Raw genomic sequence first — 22,822 nt, forward strand, 5'->3', positions numbered from 1 at the left:
TATCAAATTCAGGGTACCAGATCTTTGTCAGGTACTTGATCGATTTGGGGTAGAGTTTTGTGCTGAGTGAGAGATAAAAATATAGTCTTGTTCTTCGACATGCCGCCATCCAGTTTGACTAGCAATATTTATAGAAGATGCTATCTTCCTCCAAGGTCTTTTGATAGCCTCTTTGTCAATAGTCATTTGGGTTTTTGTTTTGCTTTGTTTTCCTTTAGTTGGTTTGCTTTATTCATTTGTTTTTGTTTTAGTTACAGTGTTTGTTTCTTTTTGAGATTGGAGACCAGCTTTTCACTTGACAAGGTGTTGCATTTGTAGAAATCTGGGAAATGCAGTTTTGTTTCCCAGAAACCATGTGGTAACTAAAGGCCTTCTAATTGCAGTTATAGAGGACCTGATACCCTTCTCTCCCCGTTGCCATTTGTGTGGTGCCCATACGTATACAAAGGCACACACAAAATAGAAATAAACAATTTTAAATATCAGCTGACTGTCCATGTATGACCTTATATGTGAGTGATCTATTCCATTTATCAATGTGATTTTATACCTGTACCCCACTATTTTTCTTACAATGCCTCAACCTCATAACTTGAAATCAGGTATAGTGACACTTCTTGCAATGGTTTTATTATTCTAGATTTCAATTTCTGTGAGAAATTATATATGAGCTTTGACAGGATTACCTTGAATCTGTAAATTGCTTCAATAAATGACCATTTTTCTATATTAGTACTTCCAGTCCATGATCATCTGATATCTTTCTGTTTTCTAGTTATCTTCTTCCATTTCTTTCTTCAGAGTATTAAACTTTTTATTGTACAAGTCTTTAATTTCCTTGGTTATGTTTAATATAGTGCATAATTTTAAGGTCATTGTGAATGATAGTTTCCTTGATTTCTTTTTCACAAAGTCTTTTATTTGTATATTGGATATATAGGAAGGCTACTGATTTTGTGTTAGTTTTACATGCTACAGCATAGATGAATGTATTCATCAGCTCTAAGGTATCCGGCGAAATATTTAGGGTCTTATATGTATAGAATCCTTTTATCTCAACCCTTCTCAAAATTGCTTCTGTTTGCAGCACATGGAAATTATCACAGAGACCCACAACTGGCCAAGATATAGAGAATAAGAAACTGTGAAAAGCTCAGTATTAAACTGTTTATCTGTATCACACCTTCCTGCTTCTTAGGCTCAGGGATCATTGCCGAAGAGGAGGCAGAAAGGTCTTAAGACACAAGGGCAGTAGATGTCTATCAGAAACAGTGTTTCAGGACACAAGAATAAAGTTGCACGTAGGAACTCATAGCAATTTGGCTGCATGCATAAAACCTGTACAAGTTTAAGCTAGATTGAAAAGTTAGTTGTGAGAAGGGAAATGAAAATGAAGTTGTATCCCAAGATGAAGAACTAGCTGAAAAGTTATAGCTTCTGAGAGAAGGGACAACAGAGTTTCCTAAGGGTTTGGTCTCTGCTATGACAACCATTCTCCAGTAGATAGACAACATACAGGAGGATAAGGGCAGTGCAAATTGTACATTATGGGCTTGGAAAACACAGCACACTGAATTCGGTGGGTAGACAAAGGGGATGCATTATGGAGGAGTTTGGGTAACGGACTGGATATAGTCAAAATACATTGTGTTAATTTTTAAAAAACCATTGAAAATCGAGGAGAAAAGACAAATTGTTTGTTAAATAAATGAAACTAAAATACACATAGTATACATATTTTTTTTATTTTTGAAGAATAGTAAAACTATATAATTACTTAAATCCTGAGGAGGATAAAAGTCTTAAAGCTTGAAAAGTAGAATAACTTTGTCTTTTATATAAGAACAATAATTTTTCTTTAGAAAGCCTTCAAGGCATAGCTTGTATCAATTGCAATCAACAGAGTTTGATAAAAAAAAATCTAGAGTAATAATAGGAGTTGAAGAATACCCCTTTGGCACTTCTCTCCCTGGGCTGGGATGATTAATATCCTGGTATTCTCTCTAGTCATACTGCCTTACAGTCTTTTCGGGTTTTAAAGGAGAAAATCTGTTGCATTGATTTCAATTCTAAATGCATGGAAGCTTTTCTTCTTCGCAATAAGACCAACATTGCATGGATTTTGATGGTGTCTTCTCCAAAACAGAAACCTGGAAAAGCTGTTAGCTAAATTGTCCTTAAATGCTCTTCTGATCTTCAGAAAGGTATACTGTTAAAATGTATTTCGAAAATTTAAAAAATGTATTTAGAAGCTTGTTTGGTACACCATTGAATACTTACAGTACTTAATCTGTCTCCATAATAGTAATGTATAAAACTGGTCTTAACTGTAGGCTGTATGATTGCATCAATGGGAGGCCCTGTGTGAAACCCTGAAATTATTTTAATGGCCCGTCCTTTTCTCTCTTTTAGATAATGAGTTCCTTGTAATGCCTTCCTCCTCTTCACTCTTAGGTGATCTTATTTTACATATCCTTGAGAAAGTACAAGTGATTATAATAGAGCTTTCTCAGCTGAAGTCCGTTAATATAAGACTCTGTGTGAACCCTGAACATATAAGTTACTTTCTTCCTGTTGGAAGAATGGACTGACATTTTTCCTATTAGGGAAAGCTTCAACATTCATCCTCTAAAAAATTTAGAGATTAACCATTTGTAGCTATTTGTGAAAGCACTAATATTTTCTTGTTTGATTTTTAATATTACTCTTATTTGTTTACAAAATCACAGATTTCTTTATGTTATTTTCAAATATCCTTTGCTGTGCTTATTCCTGGCTACTCCTGCTCCCTCCTTCTCTGCCTTACTCTTTCAGTTGCAGCACACTCTTCTATGTTATTGTTTGTTCATGTCCACTGCTGCCATGTGGATATGCATTTGCATCACATAGTGACCAGGACTCACATTTGACAGAGAACACGTGTTCTTTGTCTTTCTGATCTTGAGTTACTGCTTCTGGAAAAATTCAGGTTAGTATGTCGGATCCTTCATCCTATTGATAAAATAATATAGCAGCAGACTTAGAAGGGAGCTCAAACATAGTTTCATTAGAGACTGAAATAAAAACAATGGGGCAAGGAAATCTCAGCAACAACTTAGTGTAAGAGAAAGCGCCATTAAACTTAATATGTTCAGAAGTAGATTTCCACAAAGAGCCGCATGGAAAGAGGAGAAGCTGGCTTCAGAGGAAGTGAAACATTGCATATTGGGAAATACGTGCTTGGGCTTTTGGCATTTGTTCAAAAAGAATAGAAAAGAAAGAAATAGAAAAAGAGAATGAAAAGGAAAGGTTACACAGAGGAGAGTAACTTGATAAGCTAGCCAACTGAGCTGCCTTCTATGGCAAAAATTATGTTTGCATCAATGGAGTGGCCTCTTGGCAGGATGAACACATTATCTCATTAAGGGGATAAGTATACGAATAATTATCTTCTCACCACATATTCAGGTGAATCAGATTCCCTGTGGAGTAGTCGCCTGGCTAGGTGAATGACAGGGCCATCTGGACTAATATTTAAAATAGACAGTAATATGTAATGTCCCACTATTTGGAACAGATCAGAATGTCATGTCTCTACCAAGGAACTGAAGTAGAAATCAAACCCTATTATTTTCCTCAGCAGGGATAAGAGGGAAGTAATAATGTTCATTATTATTTTTTAGTGTTATCAGAGAATTGGGAAATGCAATTCAAATCTGACCAAGGCGGGTTTCAATCTCAATGGCCTTCCAGGCTAATGTACTGACTGGTTTTGTGTCAACATGACACAAGCTAGGGTCACTTGAAGAGACAGGAGCCTCTATTTCTCAGTTTCAATAGAGAAAATGTCTAAGATTGGGCTATAGGCTGGCTTGTAGGGCATTTTCTTTATTATTGATTGATGTGGGAGGGCACAGATCATTGTGGTTGGTGCCACTCATGGGCTGGTGTTCCTGGGTTTTATAAGAAAAAATAAGACAATGAAGAAGCCATGGGGAGCAAGGTAGTAAGCAACACTCCTGTATAACCTCTGCTGAGGCTCCTGCCTCCAGGTTCCTGCCCTGTTCTCACTGTCTTCAATAATGAATAGTGATATGGATATGTAAGGCAAAATATCCTTCCCTTCCCAACTTGCTTTTAGGGCATAGTGTTTCATCACTGCAATAGAAATCCTGACTAAGACAGCTACTAATTACCATCTGTCACTTAGCATCCTACTGAATATATTTTCCAATTCCGTCCATTTTCCTGCATATTTCACCATTACAATTTTCTTTATGGCTCAATAAGATTCAATTATGTATATACATACCACATTTTTATTAGCAATTCATTCTTTTTGAGTATATAGGTTGGTTCCATTTTCTTGCGGTTGTGAAAATAATAATAATAAATACATCTGCATAAGTATCTCTCATAGGATTAGGAGGTCTTTGGGAATTTATTTAGAAGTGATATAACTGGGCCATGTGTTCTCCTTTTAGTATCTGAGAGGCAGTCAACCACCCTGATTTCCACTGTAGCTGTTCTACTTTATAATTCTACCAAGAGTGGATAAATATTGTTCTTTCTTTATAGCAGCTCTAGTATATGACACTTACAAAATACTTGAAAAAACAAAATGGTAGGAAGCTTTATATGTTCTATGTTTAGCAAAACTAAGAATGTGAAAATGTCTAAATATAGAAAAGTAGTCTAAACATTCAGTGCAATCTTATCACAATTCTAATGGCATTTTTAACAGCACTAGGAAAAAACCCAAAATTTGTATGGAAGCCCAGCAGACCACAAATGGTCAAAGAAACTCTAAGTCGTAAGAATACAACCAGAAATAGCATATTACCTGAACTCCAACTAAATTACAGAGCCACAGTCACAGAGACAGCAGTATACTGGCACATAACGGTAGAGAAAGACCAATGAAACAGAAGGTCTGAAGATAAACCCAGACGGGTGTGACACCAAGTGTCTGACAACACTGGGAAGAAATTGCGCTAGAATAAAGACAGCCTTCTCAAGTAAAGGTGTTAGCAAAACTGGGTATTCACCTTCAGAAAAGTAAAATTAAAAACATACATCTCTCCCCTATACAAAATCAATTTAAATTTGATTCAAGACCTTAATCTTATTCTGGAAACACAGAAACTGATGAAAAGAAGCATGACAAGCACATTAGGATGTAGGCACAGCAATGCATGCACTAGTATTTTAATCTGTCCTAGATCTTTCCAATTAGAGTTCTTTAAAGATAAGTGGAAAACCTTGCTTTAGTGCCATGATTTCCCCCAACTCTTGTTCATTTCACATTTTCAGTATTAGAAATAGACTTCTAAAGTGGATAGTCATTCTCTACTCTTCCCTTCTCTCTTGAACCTATTTTCCTGGAACTTAATAGCATTAGAACTTTCATGATGTATTATCAGTGGTTTCTCTTTCATTAATCATTGATTGGTCCTTGAGCTATAAGTGACTCCTTTGACTACTCTCTTGTTTGCATGACACCACGTTAATGGAATTATATTTAAACTTCCTGGAACTTTCCCTCCAGCCACTTTCCTGACCTATTCTTTTTTCAAGTACTTGCCATTTTTTCTCTTTCCTCTCCCTGTGTTTTTTTGACTTCCTAAATCATCTCATGCTTTGGCTTAGATTTTGAAGCACTCCCTGTTTTCTGGCTTTAAAAAAATTACATGAATTCAGAGGTTTCTAAGATTTTATTACAAGTGCTCAAATCTTGACTGAACAAAACATGAAATTGTATGTTCAATATTTCCATACAGATAATTATCAAAAGGCTCGTATTCTGTATATTCAAAACTGATCCCTTTAGCCTATTCCATAACGATGCTCTTTTTTCAGGACTGCCTGTCTTTGTTACTGTTACCTTCTTTTACCTCATTTTTAAGGCTAAAACATTAAACTCACAACTGACTCCATTCCTCCTCTCAAGTACTTTATTCCTGTCTTTTTTATTTATTTCTTACACTCATGTTTTGCATATCATTGTGGCATTTACCACTGCCAAAAAGTTATAGTCAGTATTAGTTTATTGTCTGCCTTGCTCAGGGTGTCAGTTAATTTTCAGTTGCTGTGGAAAAAATACCATGAGCGAGATAACTTAGAGAAACTAGAATTCATTTGTGTTTAGAGTTTCAAAGAAATAATATGCCCTTTCTATGAATTTTAAAAGTTCCTTCATAACAGAAACATATCAGCAACCAGAAGTCACGGGGACAAGAAGCTGAGAAAGTGCTTCCTCAACAGCAAGGAGGAAGCAGAGCAAGAGAGATTCTAAGTTGTCAAAGCTCTTCCACAGTGATATCCTCCCCAGCAAGGTTGCACACCCTCCCAAACATGTGTTATCATTTGAGAACTAAGTGTTCAAACACCCACGCTTAAAGGAAATATTCTAATCCATATCACAACATTTTAACCCCAAGCCCCACAGGTTCTTGTACATGTTATAATGCAAAACATATTTGGTTTAACTTTACAAGTATCCATAGACCTTTACAGTCTCAAGAGTTTCATACCCAAAGTCTCGTTTGAGAATCAAGGAAGTCTCTTAATTGTGACACCTTACTACAAAATTAAAAAAAGCATATCCCAACTTATAAAGTCACAGAATATGCATTTCTTTTCCAAAAGAGAAGAATGATAGTGTAGTGAAGAAATATTAGATCAAATCAAGAGGAAAACACAGAATATCAAATATCAAATTCTGTAGTTGGATGTCATAACCAGAGTTTAGACAATTCTGCAACTCTAGCTTTTTGTGTATTGCATCCACATTCTTGGCAGATGGGTCACGACTCTGGCATGTCCAACATCTTGGAGTTTTCTCTGCAAACCAAATGTTATTTCACAGCTTCATGCTATGGCCTTTCCAGACCTCTTGCCTTCTCAGGACTTTGGCACAGGAGTGTCCCTGCCACGCACTGCCTGACTATAGTGACTCTCTGTAATAAGGAAGCAGAATGCAGGACCCTGGCTCCTTTAAACCACATAAACAGTAATTTTTGTAATAAGCAGCTTTCAAGAAGCAGAAAATTCCTTAGGCTCTTGTTCACAAGTTGGAAGCTATCAAAGTGAGGTCTTGCCCTGAGTGCACTGTTCCTTTTTTTTTCCACTGCAGAGCAAGAGGCCTCTCCTTAATGACACTAATCTCCTTAACAATTACAGCCCCAGTTACAGCACATGCTTTGACTGCAACATTAAGCCTCATAGTGCTCCTTTTCTCCCCAAACTGTTCATTTCGTAGTTCTTTCTGACCTACTTGCTGTTTTCATTACAGACCTCCAAAAGAGAAATTATTAACAGCCATGCCACATAGTCATTGCTATACTGTATTAAAATTTCTTCTGCCAAAGAAAATAGCCCACCATTTAAAATCTAGCCTCAGGTCGATTCTTAAGATAAGAGCAGAAGTCGTCCAATTTCTTTGCTGAAATATCCCATGAATGACTCCTAACACCATTGCTTTTAAAGACCATTCTTCCCTCTGAACTCTCTGGAGAACAGGCCTGAACAGTCTGCAATTCTCCCAGAACTATATTCTTCTAGACTCCTACTGGAAAGGGCCATTATGCAATGCTTATGCCATTGAACCTGCTTTTATAACCCAAATTTCCAAAGTCATCCACATTCAGACAAACAAAAATAAGCCATAGTCAGGTTCTTCACATCAGCAGCCACTACTCTGGTACCAATGTCTCTGCTAGCTCCTTTTCTGGTGTTGTGATAAAACACCATGAGCTTAGAAAGGGAGGTTTATTCGATACCACGACAAACTTATATCGGGCATATGGTGTGAAGGGCAAAAGGCAGGCATGGAGGCCAGAGATCACATCCTCAACAGCAAGCAAGAAGCAGAGATATCAAAGTGGAAGTAGGACAAGGCAATGGATTCTTCAAGTCCACGCCAGTCATGTAGTTCTTCTAGCAAGGTTGCAGGTCCTCTATAACAGGACCACCGACTGGGAAATAGATGTTGAAAGATACCCCCCATTCAAATTATCAGACCAAGTCAAATGTGTGCAAAAGGAACACATTAATGTTAGCTTTATTTATTGTTTATTTGTATTTCTGTAATATACATTAAGGCTTGACAATAGTTAGCTGTGTGCAATAAAAGTTTGTTGAACAAATAAATTTGCAAAATTTGGTGTGGTATTTTTCTTCCCTTTCAGCCAAATTAGATGTGGTCTTCATAAGAACAGATTTAAGAAAGAAAATCTTTTATGACTAGGAGGTATACACAAGCATTTTCAGAAAAGGACATATATATTATATCTTAAACTCAAACGTTACCTATTTTAATCATGGAAGAAGAGGTCTGTCTGAGTTTTGAAATTATGCAGCTGGTTCCTACCATAATTGGAAAGGTATCAGGGAGATTTTAAAGCAGCATTTTGTCATCTCCCAGCAAATCAAATAAATTAAACTTTCCTATAGGCCCTGCTTCTGGATATATTCATTTAATTTCCTAAAATTTTAATGAATTTTACTGTGAGATATGGAGATTTACTATGACAGCAACAATTTAATTGTAAAATTTCTTTTCCTATTGCCTTGGTTATAGTCCAGGTTGAACATTTCATATTAAAATTGTTATTTTGAATTTTAGTATTCATCAAAATATATATTTAAAGCACAGAAATATCCAAAGTAGAAAAGTCCTCAACATTTGTTGGTTTATTTTCAATTATGTGACAAGAAAGCTTTCAGATGACAACTATGTGAGCTGTCTGTGAAATGGGAAAATTTCCTCTGATAAGGGATAACCCTTTACTTTTTTCTTAAATGTATAAACACAAAATGCATACTTTGTATAATGTTACTGGATAGTATATTCAGGACTAAACTCTTGATATTGGATAAGCAATGAGGGAGTCATTCCCTAGGGAATACTATTTCTCTTACGCATAGCATTTCTTAGCTGCTTGCAGTTTTTTTGTGACAGGCTGGGGTCCCCTTTCATGTTAACATGTCTGTATGTGTCCTTGTCAGATCTTGTTAAGGCCAGTGTTGATGAGAATTCATGGGTACAGTTTCTATGATGTTTATTGGAGTCCCTGGTGTATAGAACCCTGTTCTTGCACGTTTCTATACCCTCTTCCTCCATAATCCCTGAAATTTTGGTTCAGGACTTATATTGTAGGTGTTTTACTGGGCATCACACTTCTTTACATTTTTTATCAGTTAAAGTTTTCTAGAATGGTCTCACTCTGCTGTAAAGAAATGTTTCTTTGATGTGAGACCTCTAAGGATCAATATTTAAAATATGGTTATTAAGGATACAGTTAAGTTATGTTGAGTGGGTTTAGTAAAATGGTGGTTTTAGGTTGTCTTTCAAGATCTCTGACTTCGTTAACCCTGGGTACCTGGCTAGGTTTCCATTACTCAGTATAATTTCCCTCTTACTGAACAGACATAAGTCTAGTTATTGAGTTATTGGTTTCTGACAAGGTATGTATACCACTATTGTATCTTTGTGGTAGTTCATAGGAATCAAATCTTGGTAGTACTATTGGTTGCTCCACTCCTTTGGAAACTTACATGGCAACTTCTGGTAAAAATAAAAGCTAAATGATGGGAAGTAGGTTTTCAGATCAGCTCCAACTTAGATCCTCTTGATCTTGTGTTCAAAGTCCATGACTTCTTCAGCAATCAGGACTTATCTTCCTTCTCTAGAAGTCAACTAAAGGCAATAACAAAAGCTAACAATGTTTTGGGAATCTCTAAATCAAACTTAAATAGCAACTCAAAAAGGGAGTATCTCATGCCTGGTATTGGAATTTGCCAGGCCAGTAGGGAAAATTGCATTTAAACTATGTGTGTATATGCAGACTTACATGAAGCTTAGATGTTTTAGCTAAATAGATAATAGTGTAATTCTTTATGACTTTCCAGAACCTTAGTTAGGGGTTCTATTGCTACGATGAAATACTATCACCAAAAAGCAAGTTGGAATGCAGAGGGTTTAGTTGTCATATCATATTGTTAATCATAACAGAAGGAAGTCAGGACAGAATTTCAAACAGGGTGGTTTCCTGAAAACAGGAGCTGATGCAGAGGCCATGGAGGGGTGGCGATTATTTGCTAGTTCTGATGGCTTACTTGCTTAGAGTGCTTTCTTATAGAACCCGGCCCACCAGCTCAGGGATAGAATGACCCACAAATGGACTGCATCCTCCCCAACTGATCACTGAAAATATCTTACAGATAGATCTCAAGGAAGCATTTTCTCAAGTGTGTCTTCTTCCTCTTTGATGATTCTAGCTTGTGTCAAGTTGACGCAGAACACCAGCAAGTACAACATCCTTATTGTTATTTTTCTCTTCTCCTTCCTTCTTATTCTTTATTTTCTTCCTTCCCTAAATTAAAGCCCATCTGATGTTCTTCCCATTCTCTCCTCAAATAAGTATATAATCAGCTATTTCACTTTCTATAAGTCCTTTCCCCAATTCCATGTCTTCAATTTTGTTCAATGGGGCTATATGTATAGTTTTTGTAACAGTAATATACATATGTATGTATATATTATTATTATATAATACACAATATTTCTATAAAATATATTTTTATAATATTAAAGTATTATAACTTTGTAATATAACTTTAGACTTGAAATTTTAAGTTTTTATTGTAGAAATTTTTAACCTTCTTAATTGGTCGTCTTTCTAGCATTGTTCTTTTTTTTTCAGGATGCTCTCAAGGGTATTTTGTGATTCCATATGAGAGTTTAAGAACTTTATTTTCCTGTGGACAATGAGATGTAGATGTTGACTATGATTATTTTGGTCATGTAAATATTTTTGACAGAATGGTCATTTTTTATACTATTCTACCAATCCATAAACATGCAATGTCTTTCAATTTTCTATTGCACTTCTCTATCTCATTTTTCAGAAATTTTATGTTTTTATTGTAAAGATCTTTAACCTTCTTAATTAGTTTTAATCTGAGTTGCTTTATACTCCTTGATGCTATTTTGAATGAGAGTATCCATTATCTCTTTCTCTGCATTTGCTGATTTGGACCAAAAAGGTATTTTATCTTAAAATTGATACAGTATCCTGCTACATGCTAAAATTGTTAACTACCTGTAGAATTTTTGTGAGAGAATATTTTGATCATGTATCTATCATATCATGTAGGTAGTCTTGCCTGCTTACTTCCTGAAGTTCTTTGACTGGAATACTTTTGTTAATCTTTCCATTCTAAGGTAATGACTATCTTTAATGCTAAGATATATTTCTTATAGACAACATATTTTGGTTCTTGATCCACTCAACCAGTCTTGATTTGGGAATTGAGGTCAAGAATATTTAAAAGCATAATTGAAAGATATGTGTTGATTACAGTCATTATGCTGTTGATTTTTTGTTGGTTTGTATTGTTTTGTTTTGTTTTTGTTATTTCCAGAAAGGGTTTCTCTGTTGCTTTGGAGTCTGTCCTAGAACTCTTGTAGACCACGCTAGGAACTCACATAGACTCTTCTGTCTCTTCACCTCCAGTGATAAGATTAAAGGCGTGTGCCACCTCTGCCCAACTATGTTTTTGTTATTTTTAGTAATATTGTTTATGTTTCAATAGCATGTGTCTTTCAATAATTATACCCTTATTTGATTACTTTTTATAGTCTTGTGACTAATTTTCTTCCTCTCTTCAATCTGAAATATTAGTACTGCATTTTCTTTTGGTTTGATTTGTTGGGATATAATTTTTAGGCTCTTTATATCATGGGAAGCATTTATTTCTCAATTATCTATGGCAGATAAGCTTTTTTCTTATATATTGAAAATACTTTTTCATACTCTACATTTTGACCTTGCTTCCTTCTTCCCCAGGTACTCTCAGTTCCTCCCACCTCCCTATCTTCCCATAGTCACCCTTCTTTTCTTAGAAAAGAAACTCACCACATTATGCCTTGTTTCTCTCTAAGTAGAAAATTAAGTCAAGCAAAAACAAAGTAAATATGAAAGAAAAAGTAACAGGCATATGTAATATACAACACACACACATACCATGAAAACACAAAAATGGAAAACAATACAGAATGCAAAGATCAGTAATACAAAAATGTTCAAACAAAGCAATATGAGATTTCTTAAAAATTACAGAAATACTATTAAGTTTGCTTTTATGCTTAATACAACAGTGAGAGTTAATTGTTTTTTTGTTCTGTTTTGTTTTGTTTTTTTGTTGGTTTTTTTTTTTTTTTTGCAAATGGATATCAATTTGAGATAGCTTCTTGTTTAGGGATGTGAGCCTGTGTCCACTTCCCCTTCTCAAGGTTAAGACACTGTCTAGATTTCTGCCTTGTACCCATTCAGGCCATGTATATGATGTCAGAGTCTCTGCGAACTCCGTTGTGCATTAATCCTGTTCTATATGGAAGGCACTCTTTCCTTGGTGTCTTCCATTCCCATAGCAGCTAACTTTCTTTCTCTTCCTTACCTACATAGTTCCCAAAACCCTGAAGAAAGACGTTTGATGAAGACATACCATTTAGGACTGAGTGTTTAAAAGTTTCTAACTCTCTGTATATTGTCCAATTGTGGGTTTCTGTGTTAGTTCTCCTCTACTGTGAGAGGATACTTTTCTGGTGGTAACGGCAAATGGAGTTAATACTAATTTTATTATTACATTTCTTTACCAGAAAAATGGAATTTAATTATTTTCCCTAAGTCTATGGCCTAGCCTTAAAATCTTGGCCATCTGACCTGTGGCAGGCATGGGTTCTATTTCATGGAATGTGTCTTAAATCTAATCAGAGAGTATCTAAGTCATACCATAATAATTGTACCACAATATCACACATGCAAGTCAGATTGATTAGAGTTTACCTTTCTCCTTTGGTAGTATGCATAGAACCTTCCAGTTTCCAGAGCACCCACCCAGTCAGTAGGATGCAAGGCTCAAGATTTGGGTAGATAGTTTTGTTAAGTACACCAATGTAAATTGGTAGCCATGGTATGTTAGGACTTGTGGTACATTGCTAGAGGACATACTGCATTTCAAATTTTCCATTGAGAAATCAGCTGTTATTCTGATTGATTTTCCCTTATATGTGATATTTTCTTGTCTCTTGTAGCCTTCAATACTCTTTCCTCCTTCTGTTTACTTAGTGTTTTAACTATGATATGCTGAGAAGAGTTTTTTTTTCCAATCTTATGTATTATGTGCTCAGTGTACTTTTTATATCTGTATGGGTATATCTTTTCTTAGTGTGAGACTTTGTTTTTATGTCTTTGATCTTATTGAAGATTTGACCTTTGACATTGTCCTAGAAATCTTCTTCCTTATCTATATCTATAATCCAAAGTTTTTAAAAATTCTTTTACATCTTTCATTTTCATTGTTTATTTTCTCCAGATCCTCTACTTCATTCTTTTTAAAAAAATTTATTTAGTTATTTATTTATTATGTATACAGAGCATTCCTTCTATGTATGCCTGCAGGCCAGAAGAGGACACCAGACCCCATTACAGATGGTTGTGAGCCACCATATGGTTTCTGGGAATTGAACTCAGGACCTTTGGAAGAGCAGGCAATGCTCTTAACCTCTGAGCTATTTCTCCAGCCCCTCTACTTCATTCTTGAATCCTGATATATTATATTTTCTGTTTGATTCATTCTACTAGCAATACTTTCCCTTGAATTTTCTAGTTGAGTCTTTAGATTTTTTACAATTGCATATTCCTTTAAGTTTGAGTTCTCATCAGTGACTTTATGTCTTTATTGAATTATATTTCCAGTTTCTGGATTGCATTTGTCATTCCATCACTCTTATATTTGTATGTTCTTGGACATCACTCTGGTATTCATTCTCTTACAGTTTGCTGATATGTTTCTTTATATCTTTATTAAATTTCTTAAATTCATCAATGAAATTTATGATTGTTTTTTGGTATCTAAGCCCTGTCATTTGTCTAAATCAATGTTTCTTAACCTATGAACTGTGACCCCATTCACATGAGTAGCCTAAGTACATTAGAAAGCACAAATTTTTACATTATAATTCATAGTGGTAGCAAATTTACAATTATGAAGTAGCAATGAGAATAGTTTTATGTTTGGGGACACCGCACCATGAGGAACTGTATGAAAGGGTCACAGCATTAGGAAGTTCAAGAATCACTGCTCTATGACAAATGAAAGATAATTCCTGCTGTAGTCACTCCACCATAAAATTATTAGGGAACATTGGGAAGGTTAAGGACCCCTGATCTAGATATTTTTTTGCTAGCAAACATTTCTACAGGACCTGCTAGACCCTGGTGGACTATGTGTACCTAATTATTTTATCATTCTTATAATTCTTGCCATAATTCTAAAATTTCCATATAAGTATTGGTTCCATCTATCTTATTGCCAACTTTGTTGAAATTATAATATTTTTGAGGATCTACTAAGAAATCTATAACAGATATCAGCACTTCCTCCCTCTGTTCTTATTACATAATTTCCAAGGTTGGAAATTGAATTTCAATAGTCTTTATAAGTTCAGCATTTTTATAATTTACTTTAGCTTCTATAGTTAGAGTGGGACAAACATTATTTTTTATGTAATACAGAATTTAGAACAGTAGCATTCTGGAGGAATTTTTGTAATTTCTGAAGATAATTTTGGAGCTTATGTATCTCTAATAACCAGTGCTTTGTATAGTGCAGATTCTATACATATCTTTTCTTCTTGCTGTCTATACAGAAACATGGATCCCACTAACTTAACTGCTTTCCCATCTGTTCCCATTTATATAAATGTATTAAGGACAATTATATTTTCCCTTACCACCTGACAAGAATTATAGTGCTTCACTTGAAAAGTAAAAGTGAAACTATTAATTTTGGAGGTACAATAAATACTTATTTATTTATTTTTTACATTCTACTAAAGCATGGTTATGCTGCATTGTAACACAAATTTTAAATGGTCTTAATAATAAAATCCCAGAGACAGATACAGTGGTAAATGCTGAAAGATCAGAGAAGTAAAGGAGTCAGCCACTAGAGAGTCTTCTTACCTCTATGAAATCCTCAGAACAAAAGAGTTTGAGCTCCTGTCTCCACCCGCCTTATATTCTTATTACCACCTTTCTTAGTGATGAGATTATGGGTGTGTGCCTCCCAAATAATAAGATCAAAGGCATCAGATCCCAAGTACTGGGATTGAATGTGTGAGCCACCACTATCTGCCCTTTATGATTAACTAGTAAGTAACTCTGTTCTCTGATCTTTTGCAAGCTTAATTTGTTAGAGCACTAATAAAATATCACACACTACATACAATTTCTGACTTTGTCTTTCTAAAACACAGTTTTGATCACATAATAACCCACATGTAATTAACACTGGCTTTGCACTGAATCTCAAATTAAAACTGTTCATCACCCTAATATTTAGTAAATCATTCTATTTCCTTAATGTTATTTCATAAATTTCTAAAGATAATATGGGATTTTGAATTCGGTTCTAACACACTAGCTATATGACCTTAAATAAGTTACTTAACATCTGAATATTTTCATTTCCCAATATCCATTATGTGGATAATATTAGCATCTAGCTCATAGTCATTAATATGCACCTTGCTAGAAAATAGGTACATGTATTACCTTGTCTGAATCCTGAAATATCCTCTTTAATGTCAACTCTTCCATCTATCATTGTGAAATTCATCAGTCAGTTGAGTGTTGCCTTCAGCAAACTAAAAAGACTGCAGTCATTATCTCTCCAACGTTATGCTGCTCATTCATTTACTCTTTTCTAATAGCTATTTCTTCTAAAATAAGTCCTTTTTCTCTATTATTAGTTCTCATCAAGATCTTGTATTTCAGTTAACCCAAGAATAAAGTAAAATTCCATTAATATTTGGGTATTTTAAAGATCACTTTAAAAAGAGAATTAGCAACATTTTTAGCATTCATGACACTGGACATCTTTAATGAAAAGAGACCCACATTGGAGCACTGGACTGAGCTCCCAAGGTCCAAATGAGGAGCAGAAGGAGGGAGAACATGAGCAAGAAAGTCAGGACGGTGAGGGGTGCACCCACCCACTGAGACAGTGGGTCTGATCTATCGGGAGCTCACCAAGGCCAGCTGGACTTGGAATGAAAAAGCATGGGATAAAACCGGACTCTCTGAACATGGCCGACAATGAGGGCTGATGAGAAGCCAGGGACAATGGCACTGGGTTTTGATCCTACTGCATGTACTGGCTTTGTGGGAGCCTAGTCTGTTTGGATGCTCCCCTTCCTAGACCTAGATGGAGGAAGGAGGACCTTGGACTTCCCACAGGGCAGGGAACTGTGACTGCTCTTTGGACTGGAGAGGGAGGGGGAGAAGAGAGAGGGGATGGGGAGGGAAATGGGAGGCTGGGAGGAGGTGGAAATTTTTTCAATAAAAAAATATTAAAAAACATGTCAACCTCATTATAAATGTGTAGATACTTGAGGACATACCTTAACCTAACAGTTTAAATCTTTCCTGGAGGTTTACTCTTGGGCTGATGTCTTCTTTTGTCTTTGATTACTTAATACTATAAATACTAACTCAATTAGTTAACTGAATAAAACATATTTGCACAGAGATCAGTTCAGAATAATTGCATTGTGAAAGTAAAGATTTAGTAAAATCAAGTATAATTTAGATAAATGGTAGAATGTTTCTTGCTCAGCCTAATATTGCTTTTATTGGATTTTCTTGACTTAATTAGTGCAGAATTTTAACTTTATAAATGAATGATAATATATCCTTATTAGTATTTGCTTTATAATAGTTAAACTTAAGGGGAAGAGAGAGATTAATGAGACCATTATATTTTAGAAAGGAAAATTTCTCACCATATATTTTAACTTCTGTGGGTCAGGAGGCAATGCTGGAGGTCAGACGCGAAGTATCCACAACAGTTTCAACTGCTCTGCTCCTGAGCAAGGTTTCAGACCAGCCCTATTTCCTTTTTACTTTAGTGGCATTACTCTCCTGAATGTGTTTGACAGCCCAGTGGAGGGGTTGATTCAATCTGGCTTCCTTCTCTAAGGTGGAGTGTTGACTACCAGTGCTTTTTTGAGTTTCAATCTCCTCTGTGTGAAAGGTTAATGCTTATTACATCTCACTAAACTTTGATTTGGGTATCTCTGTGATGGAATTCATCAAAAGTGTTTTCCTACTGCTCCTTTGAGAAAACTTTCAATTGACTCTAAGAATGGTACAGAGTAATGGCATCACGTTATTCCGGGCAGCCTTTCATCTTCATTAGTGCAGCTCTTCAGTTAGCTGTGGAGATCAGAAGCAGTGCAGGCGGACACACATAGTAGTCTTTATAGGTCAGGGCTGGCTTCTATTATTAAGTCAGTCTAAGTTCTTGCCTTAAATCTCAATGAGATTCAACATTCCTATATTCCAGGGGCTTTTCTCATTATACCAGATATTATATTCATTGGTCCAAAGGAGGCAGTTAGTAGTCAGCAGGATATATAACTACTATTTATAAAGCTTTTCATAATTAACATTCTAAGTATAGTTCTTTCAATATGCTAATTGTATTTTTAAGGCCGAACTATTCAAGCCATGTCAGAGTATAGATCACTTAGCTGTCTTTTGTGTGTGTGTGTGTGTGTGTGTGTGTGTGTTTTCCTTTAGGAGAAAGATTTAAAATTTGTGACATGCATTTTTCATTAAAATAATCAGTCACATGGTAATTTTAAAATTAAATCAAAAAAGTTAAACATATATAATATATATGTCAGTATGTGTTCCTATGTTGACAAATCTCAGGGGAGTTTAATCATTCCTTCACATTTTGAACTAGTTAAGAAGTGGCTGCCAAAATCAAAGATTTGCATAAATCTTTTCAGCAAAGCTTTGCATAGAAACTCATTTTGAGGGTGAGGCAAATTCTCTGAGTTCATTTCAAATGTCTCAGGAAGACAATAAGCAGGGACATTACTGTGAGCATAGCTTTGTAAATCTGGTACCAAAGACATCTCAGACTCTCTAAACTGAGAAGTCTATAATCTCATAGGCTTCACAGATTTCAAGGTCACACAGGAAAGGATCAATCCAGGAGTATTAAAGAAAGACCGCATGTGAATTCAGAACATCGAGGGCAAGCGTAACATAGCCTTAATGTAGAATTAAGAGATTTTCAGAGAACTCCAACACCTAACAGGGCTTAGATATGTTCTGCAGAAAAGGTTATACTCTACAGAGATGCTGTACCATTTGCCTTAGGTTCCTGGGATATTTCTTTGTTGTAGAAATTATCTTGGTGTTTTGAGGCTTCCTATTTGTTGGTTTACACTCAAGTATTTCACATACTCCATATTGGGCTAGTCAGTTTTATAATGTCAATGGACATTTTGTTGTTTGTATTGTTTATCTCATTATGCCAATGTTTTGAGTCTTTTCAAACTTAAAACTAAGTCTACAGTTATACTGAGATAATTTCTTAAGAGAAAGGATGGTCAGTACGTATGAAATGCAATGAACTGAATTCTGAAAATGGCCTTTTTAACATTGTGATGGAGGACACCAGTTTCAGGAGAGATCTCTTCTTGCTGGAGGTCTTGATTTCCTATCCACACCATTATTAACAAGGACCACTAAATAGTACTGATTGGAAGCTTGGATTTATTTAATTAAATGGATCAACATATGATAGAGCCATTTTTTCCTACTTCACAGTGCTCAGAAAGACCACTTGGTGCTTATGACATTTTTGTATGTCCAATCTTTTTCTTGATTCCTTTCATAGACAAAAATGTATTTATATGTTCTATAAATTTCTTTTGAAGATTTACATAGTGTTTCTAAGTATCTTGAAGTATAAAAATTCTATTACTATTGTATCTGAGTATTATGTTATTCAGCACTCTTCCTAGATGCTAGAAAGAGCATAACTAAGGTATATAAGTATGTAAATAGGAAAATATATCTGCTGTATGGGTTATAATAAAGAAGTATTTTATAAAAAGTCATGGAGAATGAGACTTGCAACTTTATAAGATGTAACAGAAGTCCTCATCAGGAAAGCGACTTCTAAATAGTGGCCATAATGAGGTAAGGATCCAGTCAATGTATAAAAAAAAAACAACCAGTATTCAAGGAAGGAGCCTGTGTTATCCAGTCTTCCTCACTTACACAAGGCACACTACAGAGTGTAACCTTTCTAGAACATGATGACAAGGACCAATAATACTAGGAATGAGAAGACATCTCAGGAAAGCTCGTAAGACCTGTTCCTGGTCACAATTTTGTTCTGTGTAGAGTGAGCTTTTAGGGGCAGAGGTGGGGAATCAAAAAGAAATTAGTGCTATCTACACTGTGTTTTCCTGGCATTATCATGGCTGGTGTATTGGAATGCACCAACAGAAGGAAGGCAAACAGCTGTAAGGCCACTGGATTAAATCAGGAGATAGACGCTGACAGCCTGACACAGGATGTGCTGGTCGTAGCTAATGTGAGATTGGGAATGCATTTCTTCCTACATTGGGCATCAGAGCCAAAACGATTTAGTGATACATTGACTAGGTCTCATCCTAAGACCAGAAATGATTAATTCTGTGTTCTTTATCCCTTAACCATCAAAACCAGGGGGCTCATGTAAACAAGCTGTAGAAACACTAGTTTTCATGTGGAGTTTATCACTACCTCTGAACGTCTGGACAATTTCAGCATGCCCATCAAAAGCACATAAATCCTACCATCACTAAAATGTATGGCATAAAAGTATGGTCTCCATCGAGGTTTGTTTTACATCTGGAATTGGTTGTTTGGTTCTTCAGTCAGTGTGGAACCACAGAGGCCAAGGTGACAGATTCATATTGTTGGGAGCCTAAGTTTTCTGTATTCCACTCCAGAGAGTCTATCTGAGCTTTTACACTCACGTTACAAATACATGCCCTTGCTCACAAAAGAAACTCAGAAACTATTTCATAGACTCATCCGGATACATCATTGTTGCTGAAACCAAACAACAGCAGCAACAGCACTAAAAACAAACAAGCAAACAAACCTCACAGCACAGCACTTTCTTTCTTTACCATTGATAAAAGTAATAGGATTGCTTTTACATTAACACCACGCATTATGACTTAGGGAATAATGGAAGCAAGTGCTGAGAGACAAATGCATTTTCCCAGAGAGTGAAACGATCCATGCACTGAAATGTGTGTGTAGCTTATTAAAAAGGTGTTCATGCAAGCATTTTTTCTACTCCAATCACATTTTACAAGTACAGGTGTAACTTTTAGTTGACAATGCACCATTAAATAAAAAAAGACGAAATCAATTATCTCTTCTTTAACACATGTTTCTGTATTTCATTCCAGAACCTGCAGATAGTCCACCAATGCTACTCATTGCAAGTCCTGAAACAATTGAGGTCTTCTACATCAACGGAAGTAAGATGACAACTCTAAGCTCAGCCAACAGAAATGAAATTCATACTCTAGATTTTATTTATAATGAAGAAACGATTTGCTGGATTGAAGCAAGGGAGTCTTCAAATCAGCTCAAATGTGGCCAGATGACAAAATCAGGAAGATTAACAGATGAAAGAATAATTAACGTTCTTCAATCCTTCCACAGTAAGTCTTTCAATTCTGCGCATTGCCCTTTAAGAATGTCCTGTACAGACAAGTGTGTGGGATTCTTATCTCTCTGTCGAGCCTAGATTGAAGGGCTGCATGTGTGAATAAGAGTGCATTTGATACATGCTTGTGTTTGATCACACATAGAGATTTAGTAGCTCTCTGTCGAGAAGTACAAAATGCAGTGGTTACTGTAAGACTGACTTCGATGTTTCCTGAAGGGTCACCGTGCTTATAATTGACATTTTTCACTGAAACATAGTTCACAATGTGATGGCAAAGATAGAATTTTAGTAAAAGAAGAAAGCAAGAAACTTATTTTGATAGTTGTCAGTTAACTGAGTGTAGTATTTATTTCAAATACATTGAAAACTAATAGGCTTTTGCCAATAGGTAAAAGAATACCAGTGTTGAATTTAATTAAAGCAAAACAGTAGTTTTCATTATTTTCCAAAAAATCTGCAATTGATGTTTGGATTTTTTTTTTTTGACTTTTCATTACCAGTGACCACTCTTCTCTTTGTGTATAGCAGAACAAACTGATGTCATGTGGTTACACACATAGGCACAATAACTGCCCTGCCTCTGTTCCATTTTCCACATGGGTGTGCACCTTATTTGCATATACCTGGATTGCTTGGCATGAGAATTTTAAAATGGGTCCAGTTATCTTCTCATTTACCAAAAATGGTGCCCTCATAAAACAAATAAAAAATATTGTATACATCCAGGAAGAACAAAGTCTAAGGTAGAATAAATACAATTTGTTGATTAGAAATGGTAATTTGAACACCCAACAATGAAGAATGGTGTTTCAAGCATATTTCACACATGGGTTCAGGCAGAAATTGAATTTCAACCAAGAAACCAGCTTTTTTGCCACATTTAGATTACCTCATTTAATACAAATGTATTTGTCTCCAGAAATAACATAGTGTTCAAATAAGCAGAATATTTCATAGCTATGCAAGATTGTCCCCAAGGTAATTTCAGGAGTCTTTTTCTACAATTAATGTTTTCTGAAAGTATTGATTTCTTCTTTGATAGCCATCAAATCAAACATTATTTCATAAATCCAAGGAACACAAAAGAATCGCACATCATAACACTGTAAACATGCTTTTGTAACTTACTATATTTGATTTATTAAACTAATTAATATATCTATCCAAATAGAGAATATTTTGTTAGGCTATTCATGAAATGTGAAATTAGCATATTTATTTTGAACTGAGGAAAAAAATGCACTCTGATTATTTTATTTAGAGCAAATAGTTTTTAGTGAACTTTGGTTTAAGTCATGTAATTATGTAGTCACTTTTAATTTTTAAAGGAGTGTTTAAATTTGAAGAAGTAATTTAATGATCGTGTGGACAGAAATCTGGACACGGTTGGCTGGCCTCTGTCACGACTGTAAACTGTACATTTTAGCAGCTTCTCATAGCACAGCTGGCATTGAATATTATGTGCTTTGCGTTTCCTATGACAATTTGTAAGTTAATAATGAAGTTTGAATATTCCATGCATATATAATTACATAAAATCTCTGTCACACTATATAAGGTAAAATAAAGAACTGACAGAAATCTGGTTGGTTACATTTTCCCCATTACCTCTCCTTCAGAGATTATTTTCACAGTTTTTCAACCATTATTTGTAGGTGCCTTTTATCAGAAATTACAAAAAAAGAACATTGCCTTTTTAGAAAATACTTTAGAAATATATTTCAAAATGTTCTTTGTAAAAAAAAAAATAATAACCAGCCAAGACAGATCAAAATGGCTTGTGTCACAAATTTGTATGACTGTGGTGGACATTGTTGACAGTTTTCACGTAATTACAGATTTCCTCTTCACATACACAGCTCATCTCCGATTTAGCGATTTAGCAGAAAAGATAGAGCCGTTCTGGTTTAAAACAGAGAAAACTTTAACTGAGAGAGAACTTAAGACTGTTAGAAAAACTTAAACGGTTAAAACAGACCCAGGAATCTAAACTCTATGTTTGTTTGCTGAATGAATGTAACACAAAAACAGAGCTTAAGATTTTATCAATCACGATTAATTGCTATCTGTGCAAATTGAACTATGACTTTTTTTTAAAAAAATATTTATTTATTATGTATACGATGTTCTGTCTGTGTGTATGCCTGCAGGCCAGAAGTGGGCCCCAGACCTCCTTACAGATGGTTGTGAGCCATGTGGTTGCTGAGAATTGAACTCAGGACCTTTGGAAGAGAAG

The 22,822-nt window shown here is 35.3% G+C and overlaps 1 protein-coding gene across 1 annotated transcript in view; it reads left to right on the top strand.

The window, feature by feature from the left end:
- The window catches only part of Lrp1b (LDL receptor related protein 1B), a 1,777,071-nt gene that overhangs the window by 827,615 nt on the left and 926,634 nt on the right, over positions 1–22,822 (top strand). The window contains exon 6 of the mRNA XM_041674488.1: positions 20,321–20,578. Within this exon, the coding sequence (XP_041530422.1) occupies positions 20,321–20,578 (258 nt within the window). The remainder of the gene's footprint in view (positions 1–20,320; positions 20,579–22,822) is intronic.

This window comes from Microtus oregoni, unplaced genomic scaffold (genome assembly GCF_018167655.1).
Source record: "Microtus oregoni isolate MIOR12 unplaced genomic scaffold, Mior012 000025F_ref0000491, whole genome shotgun sequence".
Taxonomy (NCBI): domain Eukaryota; kingdom Metazoa; phylum Chordata; class Mammalia; order Rodentia; family Cricetidae; genus Microtus; species Microtus oregoni.